The sequence below is a fragment of the Anopheles merus genome, chromosome 2R (genome assembly GCF_017562075.2).
Source record: "Anopheles merus strain MAF chromosome 2R, AmerM5.1, whole genome shotgun sequence".
In the NCBI taxonomy this organism is placed as follows: domain Eukaryota; kingdom Metazoa; phylum Arthropoda; class Insecta; order Diptera; family Culicidae; genus Anopheles; species Anopheles merus.
In genome coordinates this window covers 62,988,048-62,998,709 of record NC_054082.1, presented here as the reverse complement: position 1 = coordinate 62,998,709, position 10,662 = coordinate 62,988,048, and the positions used below count along the sequence as shown (strand labels likewise).

General features: G+C 43.6%; 1 protein-coding gene across 2 annotated transcripts; it reads left to right on the top strand.

The window, feature by feature from the left end:
• The first annotated feature begins 1,218 nt into the window (after positions 1–1,218).
• LOC121589096 lies at positions 1,219–7,241 on the top strand. Of its 2 annotated transcripts, none has more exons than XM_041907738.1 (3): positions 1,219–1,361; positions 2,525–3,424; positions 6,289–7,241. In XM_041907738.1, the coding sequence occupies exons 1-2, from the start codon at positions 1,356–1,358 to the stop codon at positions 3,044–3,046; spliced, it is 528 nt and encodes a 175-aa protein (XP_041763672.1). In that variant the 5' UTR covers positions 1,219–1,355; the 3' UTR covers positions 3,047–3,424; positions 6,289–7,241. The 2 variants fall into 2 exon arrangements, with proteins under 2 accessions (XP_041763672.1, XP_041763673.1); XM_041907739.1 differs by lacking the exon at positions 6,289–7,241 and adding an exon at positions 4,633–4,672.
• The last annotated feature ends 3,421 nt before the right edge of the window (positions 7,242–10,662 follow it).

Sequence of the window (10,662 nt, the reverse complement as noted above, 5' to 3'; positions counted from 1 at the left end):
ATAAAAGAAATTGCATGTGACGTAAAAGAGCACAATGAAATATAACATCACAAATTTGTAAATAAGAAACGATTCCAGATTTGAAGTGTGGAGCATAAAAAGTCAATTTGTTTAACAATAATGATTTTAAACAGTATACTATATAAATATTGGGGTATATTTTTCATTATCAACTATGCGGCCCGCGAATCACTGAAAATCTGTACTTGCAGCCCTCTGATGAAATGAGTTTGACACAGCTGGTGTAGACCATTGAAATCCAAGTGGGTATTTCGTGTTAAGGAGGATGAGAATGGTTATCCAGTTAAGTATAAAGCCCGACTAGTAGTGAAGGATTTTCTGCAGAAGCCTGGAATGGATTATCACGAAACATACGCGCCGGTGGCAAAACTATCAACAATTCGAACAGTACTGGCCGTTGGTATCCAAAAGGGATGTTATTTTCATCAAATGGATGTCAAAACAGCATTCCTTCACGGCGAGCTTCAAGAAGAAATTTATATGGAAGTTCCACATGGCGTAGAAGCTGCTCCGGGTATGGTGTGCCGTTTGAAAAAATCGTTGTATGGGCTAAAGAAATCTCCCCGTTGCTGGAATGAAAAATTCAACGACGCACTGTTGCAGCTAGAATTTGTTCGTTCCAAGCATGACTACTGCCTTTACACTTGGCTCAACAAAGAAGGTAACGATTTCATATATATTTTACTATATGTCGATGATTTGATAATAGCAGGCACAAACAAAAATACCATCATGGAGCTGAAATTGAAATTATTGGAAATATTCGAAGAAAGAATGAAGGATTGTGGAACTTTAAAATATTTTTTGGGAATCAAGATCGACTACGATAAAAATGCAGATGATGCCGGTATAACAGAACATTACCGTGAGCTTTTGGGAAGTCTCATGTACGTTATGATGTCCACTCGTCCGGATATCTGTTATCCTGTTGGATATATGGGTCGTTTTCAACATAATTCTGGACACCAACACTGGATCGCGTTGAAGCAAATTGTACGGTATCTCCAAGGAACAGGGAATTTGGTACTGACTTTGAAAAGTAACGAACAAATCGAACAACTCGTCGGATTTGCAGATGCAGACTGGGCAGTGTAGGAATATGAATAGAGAGAGAGGATATAGAGAGAGGGAGATCGAGACGTACTTGACAGGAGATAGTTCGGAGGCAGAGCAAACGGGGCAGACAAGCGTGAGCGATCGAGCGCAACGGACGTGTGTGCTTCAGCGGCGAATTATACAAGTGTTGGATAAGCGACAAAATAAACAGTGGATTCTACAATTGGCGCAGCCGGTATTCCTTTTTTATATACACATACATAGAACCCCGACGAGGTATGAAAGTAAGTAACGCATGATCGTAATCATCCTAATCACCGGTGAAATAGCTAGAAATAGAGTATACATGTACAAAGTGACAATGGTTGCTAGGAAAACGGAAATTAGGAAAGTTTGCTTTGCATTCTTAAATTGTTCAAACGGATAAGTTAAGGCTTTGGAAAGCAGTAACATCGTAATGGTGAGACCGGCTTGGCCGTAGCTCATGCGATTAGTCCGGTATTACTCGCAGCAAAAAAAAATGCTCTGAGTGAGCCTTGTATGGGTGAATGTGAGCGCGCACAAAAGACGAGCCCGGTGATAGCCGTAGCGTCGGGGAAAAAAGGTAACGAATTTCGAGAAGTGAGCCCGGTATGACCGAAGCACAAAAGACGAGCCCGGTGGTACCCGTAGCGTGCAAGTGGAAAAAAAAAACAATGATACTAATACTCCAAAAGACAAGACCGGTGGTACGTACCCGTAGTGTTAGAGAAAAAAAAAACGTTTCTCGAGAAGTGAGTCCGGTTCAACCGAAGCACAAAGGACGAGCCTGGTGGTAACCGTAGCGTCGAAGCAAACGAGGAAAAGAAGAAGGTAAATAAGAAGCAGATAAAACCAATCCACCAAGAGACGAGCCCGGTGGTACCCGTAGCGTGCAAGTGGAAAAAAGAACAATCATACTAATACTACAAAAGACAAGACCGGTGGAACGTACCCGTAGTGTCAGAAAAAACGATTCTCGAGAAGTGAGTCCGGGTCAACCGAAGCACAAAGGACGGGTCCGGTGGTAGCCGTAGCGTCGACGTGAGAAAGCTCACTCACAAGTGAGCCCGGTACTATCAAAGTAAAACAGACGAGCCCGGCGATAGCCGCAGCGTAGAAGTGAGAAGGATTATTTAGAAGTGAGAACGAGTATTCACGAGTGAGAACGGCATGATTGAAATGCACAAGACGAGTCCGGATGTACCCGCAGCGTCGAAATGAGATGGAAGTAACACAGAAATAGTGAGACCGGCTTAACCTCAGCTTAAGAAACAAGCCCATGTAATCAATTAACCCCTATAATGTTGTTGAGATGAAACTAGTTGAAATTTTGATAGTCAAATAACCTAACCCGTGGCCTAACACAATCGTACGTCGATCGTACCAAAGGTTTCAACAGTACATATATTTAACAATGCTTTTCCAGATGGATCCTGAAAAATTTCCGCTAGAACCCTTCAATTCCGACGTAAACTGTTCTGATTTACGTACGGAATGGGAAGAGTGGTTGCGAGCTCTTCTCCTAATATTGGAGCTAAAAGGGCCACTTTCACAGCATGAGAAATTCGTGTATATGCTGGCCCGAGGAGGAAGAGATCTTCAACGCATATATTTCAACCTAGGCCAAGCTGAGGACGAGATCATCCCATCACAGACGCAGGTGCCATTTGCGGCTCAAGAAACACCTGAATTTGACAACGCCATCAAACGCCTAAACAAATTCTTCGTAGGAAAACGAAACGAACGCATAGAGTTGGAGGTGTTTAGAAATATTAAGCAGGCAGATGAGCCCTTCAATCGGTTCATGCTGAAACTACGCACTAAGGCGAAGAAATGCGATTTCGGAATGCGCGAAGAGAAAGAAATCCTTCATCAAATTACGGCAGGTGCTAGAGACATTAAAGTCCGAGATAAAGGGCTTGAAAATGTCATGAAGTTGGACGAATAAGCTAATTTTGCACTCAACAGGGAAATCCTTGCTAAGCGGAAAGCAATTTCTAATAATGAGCACGAAGTAGCGTCTGTGTCGCACATTAGACACGATCGCACTGGAAACAAAAGGCCGTCCGCAATGTCACCGGAATGCGATCGGTGCGGATCTCGTGAGCACACAAGAGAATCCACCGGTTGTTTTGCCCGGAAAGCCCGATGTAACGAATGTGGAAAGATAGGACATTTTGCCCGGAAATGCAGCAACAAACGACGACAGCCTTATTCTCCCTATGTTTGGAAGCAACCAAGATCAACAAACAACATACGAGAGATGGATCGTTCTACTGCACGAGAGACGCGTCCTACAAGAGAGGTAAACGCACAACATGATAACGTAAGTACTTGATGGAGGGGGAATATCTGATAAGATAATTGGATAAGTAGAAATGATCATACGAGGGCTAGTAGAATCCTAGTAATATGTTAACCTGAGTTTCGGCACGACTAAGCTTGATGAATTCACTAATTATATGGAAATAACTTATACCTCACCACAGGCTAATCGCAGTGACAGCTGTATAATAACTTGTAAAATTGATACATACCCAGTAGAATTCCTTATTGACTCTTGAGCAGCAATCAATACGGTTACGGAAATCGTATGGAAATCCCTTCTTACTGCTGGCATCACAATTTACAAAAAGAAATATGGCTGCGATCGCCAAATAACTGCTTATGCCAGTCATAAACCCTTGGAGGGCATAAGCGGAGTTATCATATACATTGACGACATAATAATCGCAGGTGAAACCGAAGAAGAACATGACCGAAGAGTATCGGAAGTGTTGTCGATATTAAAGGAAAACAACGCGACCCTCAACAAAGAGAAATGCGTTTTCAAAACTAATTACCTCGATATTCTGGGATACAATGTAAGTGCTGATGGTATTAGCCCCTCAAACTTGAAAATAGAAGCGATAAATAATTTTAGAACTCCGGCAACCAAGGAAGAGGTTCGTAGCTTCTTGGGTTTGATAAATTTCGTGGGGCAATTTATTCCCGATTTATCCACTCGTTCAGAATCTTTGCGCCAGTTTATAAGAGGAGACGTTGAAATATTCGGTAAAGAACAAAAAGAGGCATTCATTAGCCTTCAAAATGAACTTTCGGAAAACGTTCATCGCTTAGGCTTCTTCGACCCAAAGGACTCGATAGAACTTTACGTTGATGCTTCACCTGTGGGACTTGGAGCAGTACTATGTCAAAGAAACCCTTCGAATATACCCCGAATAATAAGCTTCGCGTCCAAAGTACTTACAAAAACTGAAAGAGTTTACCCCCAAACTCAGCGGGAAGCCTTAGCAGTAGTGTGGGCCGTAGAAAGATTTTATCTATACCTATTTGGCATAGAATTCACAATATTTTCAGACCATAAAAGCCTTGAGTACATATTCGAAGGGAAATATCAAGATGGGAAAAGAGCGTGCTCGAGAGCTGAAGGGTGGGCACTTCGCTTACAACCGTACAAATTTCATGTGAAATACATTCCCGGCAAAATTAATATAGCTGATAGTTTATCCCGTTTATGCTTCCAATCTCCAGACACAGAAAAACCGTTTGACGAGGATTCAGAACACTACCTTTGCAATATTAGCGAAGGGGCGTCAGCAATTACCTTAAAAGAAATCCGAGAAGCAACACTCTGCGATGATACATTAAAAGATGTTATGCAAGCTATAGAGAACAATAACTGGCCTCCAACGCTTGTTAGATACCAAGCATTCTCTAAAGAGTTAGGTGTGATCAATGGCATCGTAGTTAGAAACGACAGGATAGTTCTTCCTGTCATCCTGCGTAAAAAGGCCCTGGAGATAGCACATAGAGGACATCCTGGAGTCGTGAGTATGCGTCGATACCTTAGGGAAAATGTTTGGTGGCCTTACATGGACCGTGATGTCACAGAACGAATCCAAGAATGCGCGGGTTGCACTGCCGTTAGTTCCCAAACTCCAGCCGAACCTATGCTAAGGAAAGAAATGCCTGACCGAGCGTGGCAAGACCTCGCCATCGATATTTTTCTCCGCGAAAGAGTTCGCTACATTTCTTGTAGTCATTGACTACTATAGCCGCTTTACAAAAGTAATCGAGATGAAGCTAACAAATGCAGCAAAAACTATAGAAGCGCTAGAATCAGTATTTTCGGAACACACATACCCAGAGACAATCCGTTGTGATAATGGCCCTCTATTCGCTAGTGAAGAATTTAAAAAATACTGTACAAAAAAGAATATTCGCCTCGTACACACAATTCCGTACTGGCCTCAAATGAATGGCCTCGTTGAAAGAGCGAACCGCGGCATCTTAAGATCCCTACTGTTATGGCCCAACCTGCCTAACACATTAGGCCACTCACCGACGACAGGCAAGGGTCTTCGTGTGATGTGTGAGTGTAGGAGGTCGGGTCTCTCGGGAGAATGAGAGGGCATCAAGCGGGAACCGAGCGGCGGTCGGGCACTCGGTACGGGCAGGCAGAAGGGAAAAGATATTATTAGTGAATACACGGTTTTTACCTACATCTTAAGCTTAAACCCTTCCCGCGTTGTTGGCCGTTGTTAAGTAGCGCAACATATCACAACACCTACGTATAGCCAAATCACAGAAAACCGACTGGAGAGAGGACATTAAACAATATGTTTACACGTATAATACAACACCGCATACCATAACAGGTAAAGCCCCACTAGAATTATTAACAAATAGACCCGTGAAAGACTTGCTACCATCGCTCAGAACTGAACCCTTCTGGAATCGGGACGAGGCAACAAAAGACGAAGACGCTATTAAGAAACAAAAAGGGAAAATCTATGCAGACAATCGAAGGCATGCAAGACCTTCCAACATCGTCATCGGTGACAAAGTTCTCATAAAGAACTACGAACCTGACAAATGTGCACCCAAGTTTCGCAATGATGAATACATTGTCCTAAAACACTCGGGGAATGACACAATAATAGTCAACGAACAGGGCATCAAATTCCGAAGACCAGTGTCCCATTTAAAGAAGATACATCCAAAAAAGGATTACGCGGATAATAAATATCAACATAGTGGAACATCGATGCTAGGAGAAACTCCCACAAACAGTACTCCTACTCAGAGCAGACAAAATCAGGATAACAATTTGGGCGAACATTCACGCCCAAAAAGAACGACTAAACTACCATCCAGATACCAATAAATCCTTTTTTCTCGTTCTAGATTTGACCCACAGGGAAAAGAGAGAGAAAAACTAAATCAAATAACGGCGGTATAGATGAAGGACGGCCCGGACTGGAACTAGTAGTAATAAGTTGCACTCAAATTAAGTGAAAGCGATGCATAGCGGACTTTACGCAAAACATCATAGAATAGATTTTTTTCATATGATTTTCATTTCACATTTGCGGATAGTGAAGGGATGTATGAATATGAATAGAGAGAGAGGATATAGAGAGAGGGAGATCAAGACGTACTTGACAGGAGATAGTTCGGAGACAGAGCAAACGGGGCAGACAAGCGTGAGCGATCGAGCGCAACGGACGTGTGTGCTTCAGCGGCGAATTATACAAGTGTTGGATAAGCGACAGAATAAACAGTGGATTCTACAGGCAGCCGATACTATTGATCGAAAATCAGTTAGTGGTTACATATTCAAGGTTTATGGAAATACAGTTTCATGGTCAAGCAAAAAACAAACAACTGTAGCCACATCATCCAGTGAAGCTGAATACGTCGCTTTAAGTGCTGCTACGGCTGAAGCTATATGGTTGAAGGGACTTTTGGAGGATCTTGGACTAAGATTTACAAAACCTGTCCCAATATTTGAAGATAACATGTATCGGTATGTCGAAAAATTTAGAATGTAAACGGGTCAAGCACATAGATATCAAATACCATTTTGTGCGGGACCATATTGCAAAAGAAAACATAATCGTTGAACCTATTTCAACTTTGAATCAACTAGCAGATATTTTTACTAAAGCTTTAGAAGCTGGTCGATTCGAAGTCCTCAGGAAGAAACTTGGAGTGAACGATCGAGAGGGGGTGTAAACGAAGTAGCAATCGAAGTAGTCTTTAATATATTTAGCAACGATCGTTTCGTTTAGTTAGTCTCAAATCATCCATTGACGAGAACGGTCGCAAAAGAGAAACTTGTTAAATAAAAAAAAACTTCCAAGGTATTTCAAAGAACAGAGTTGCTTTACTTATTTATACCTTGCATTCCACGCTCAACCAACCCATTTTTGGTAGGATTTAGCGGCGTGCTATTTATGAGTTTTATCCCCCATACATATGCAAACCATCTTTTGAAATCTACCGCATTAAACGGGGGTCCATTATCTGCTTTTAATTTCTTAGGTACATAGTATGTTAAAAATGTCCTGTTCAATGCTTTTTTGTATACTGTTCGCATCCGTTCGCTCTAGAGCGATGGCTATCAGAAAACGGGAGTAATTATCTGTAAGCACCAATGTTTTAACAGTATCAGTGGTAGTTGAAATATCCATCGACACATATTCCCATGGATTCTCCGGTAGCTCCGTTAATTCTATAGGTACCGCCGTACTTGTCGTTTTCACTAGCTGACATTCTGGGCAGCTTCTAACAAAAGCTTCAATCTCTTTGTCCATACCGGGCCACCAAAGTCCCGTTCTCAGAACATTTTTCATCGTGGACATGCCAGGGTGGCTTCTATGAGCTAATGTTAACGCACGGTTCCTAAGTATATGCGGGAGGACCATCTTTTCTTGTTTCAATAGGAAACCGTTTTCCACAAACAGCTCCCTCTGAAACGCTTTATACCTTGCAATTTCTTGTGGCCATTCACTCTCTTTATCTAACCTTGTTTAATATAACATCTTTTTCTAATTCCTTTCCTACTTCTTTCGTGGTTAACGCCAATATTGTTTCATTATCCTGGTTTATACACGCAGTAGCCAAACATAGTTCGTGAGGCTCCTTAGCAACCCCAAATTGGGAATCTTCTTTAGATCTGCACAGCCTAGACGCAGTATCGGCTATGTTCTCGTTTCCCGAAACGTGTTCGAAATCAAAATCACAATGGTCTAGTCTGATGAACCATCCTTCTGCCCTTGACATAATCCTCTTTCCTATATCATTTTGTTTAGCCGATTTAATCATAAATTTCAACGCTTCACTATCTGATCGCAACAAAAATTTCCTTCCTAATAGATAGTAAGCAAATCGTTCCATAGCCCAAACTATGGCCAAAGCCTCCCTATGCAGTTGCGGATAGCGGCTTTCCGTCTCCTTCAATCCTTTGGATGCACATGCGATAATACGCATTTCGGACGTGTTCAAATTTTCTTGAGCTAAAATTGCTCCCAAGCCCCAAGGTGATGCATCAGTGTATAGTATGTTCCTATCCTTTTTATTGAAATAACCCTGTTGCTACGGGTGTAGCAATCTATATTTGAGTTTTTAAAAAAGGAAGGATGACAAAATTCACAAACTAGCTTTCGCAGCGTAGTTTTAAAATTGGTGTTGCCTATCCGCTTTCTAATTTGCGACTAACTCCGTTTCGCGATGGCGCCCTGTTCCAGATCAGCTGTTTGGCAATGAACTTGGTTGACCCTTGTTAGAAACTAACAAAGAAACCGAATTTTTTAGGCTTAGGCGGGGTGCCAAAAAATTAGTTTTTATTTTAGGCGTTTTGTGGCTTGCTCTCTCGGTGAATTCGTTTTACTGAAAGGGGCAGAAACTGCCGTTCGTTCCCTATTTAAACTATTTTTTGTCCTATCTGCGATGCGCTTGGCTGACAGTTCGGCGGAACCCTACAACGGTTACAACATTGTCCCCCGAGCGAGACGCTTTTGATCTAGATCGCTTGTATTGTCGTCTCGCTGCTATTTCAACTGTCAGCCTTGTTTACTTTCCGCTATGGAAAACGTGGTCGCGATCGATTATTCCCGTAACAAAGTCTGCGGTTTTGTGGTAAGTACCATTTCCTTTTCTAAATCTAAAACGGCTATTTTGTGCGCAGGTCTTACGTACGTTCCGCAACCCGTAACAACGGTGACCTGCCTAACTTGCCCGTCCTTAGCATGTACGACAGAGGTCACACGTCCTTTGGGCCAAGAGTTGCGAGGGAGGGTGTTATCGACTACGATCACGATGTTCCCTTCCTGGATAGGTTGCACCGGCTGGAACCACTTCGTCCGACGCTTTAGCGTTGGTAAGTACTCGGCCACACACTTTCTCCAGAATATATCGGCATTTAGTTGAGCAGCTTTCCAACCCGATTGCACGGCGGCTGGTCCCTCACACGGCGGAATAGGTGGTTTGCTTCCGTTCGAACTCCCTAATAGCAGGTGGTTTGGGGTGATCGGTCCGGACATCTCGTTATCCAGTGGCACATACGTCAACGGTCTGGAATTAAGAATGAGCTCTATCTCTGTGAATGTTGAACCAAGTACCTCGTCTGTCGGTCGCCGTGGCAGGTCGAGTTTGCCCAGCATCGTTTTTACTGAACGAACGAGCTGCTCCCAGCATCCTCCGAAATGTGGGGCTCCCGGCGGGTTGAAGGTCCACTTCAGGTTCGGTCCGCAAAACTCAACCATCAGCTTCTCATGGTCGACCAGTTTCAGCGCCTCATCCAGATCACGCGACGCTCCGACGAAGTTGGTCCCTCGGTCACTGATGATCTCTAGCGGTGATCCGCGCCTGGCTATAAACCTACGGATAGCCATAATGCACGACGCTGTGTTGAGGGAATGTGCTATCCCTAGGTGTACAGCTCTGGTCGTTAGGCAGGTGAATATCACGCCCCAACGTTTCTCTACTCGCCTCCCGACTGCTACGAGGAACGGCCCGAAATAGTCCACATCTGTGAATGAGAAGGATAGCCGACCAATCGCCAAACGTTGTCGAGGTATATTTCCCATCCGTGGAGGATCCGGACGCGCGTTTTTCACCTTGCACTATTGGCACAATCTTCTTACTCGACGGTATTCCCCTAGTAATCTGGGTATGTAGTATTTCGACCGCAATTCGTTTATCACAGTACTGTGGTTGCCGTGCTTGTATCTTTCGTGGTACTCCTGCATCAGCAAATACGTACCGCGGTGGTTGCCAGGAAGAATGATCGGAGTGCGAGTTTGTTCGCCAATGTCTGCGCAATCGGGAAGCCGTCCCCCGAGTCTAAGAACTTCGCGACTGTCGACTATAGGAGAGAGTTTATAGATAGGGCTGTTTTTATCAATCGCTTTCTTCCATGGGTGAGTTTTCCCGCTCGGTCTGCGAAGACACTCGTTCTCACGCGCATAAGCTTTACGCTAAATGGCTCGATAAAGGGCGGCTTCCGCTTCTGCCAGCTCCTCCTGAACGAGTGGTCCCTTTCTTGCGGCGTCCTTAGCTAAGCAACGTCGTGTGTTCATGACGAAGCGGATGACAAAACCAATCGAATGTAGGACGCGCTTCCATCTGGAGAAACGATCGAACAGGATGAATTGTTCAATAACGCGGTGAACACTTACTTGCTTCCTTATTTCTTCCGTCGTATCTTTCGCAGGTGTGTCATTTGCTGGCCACTCTGGCTCCGGTTTCCAAAGAAAGGGGGGTCCACGAAACCAT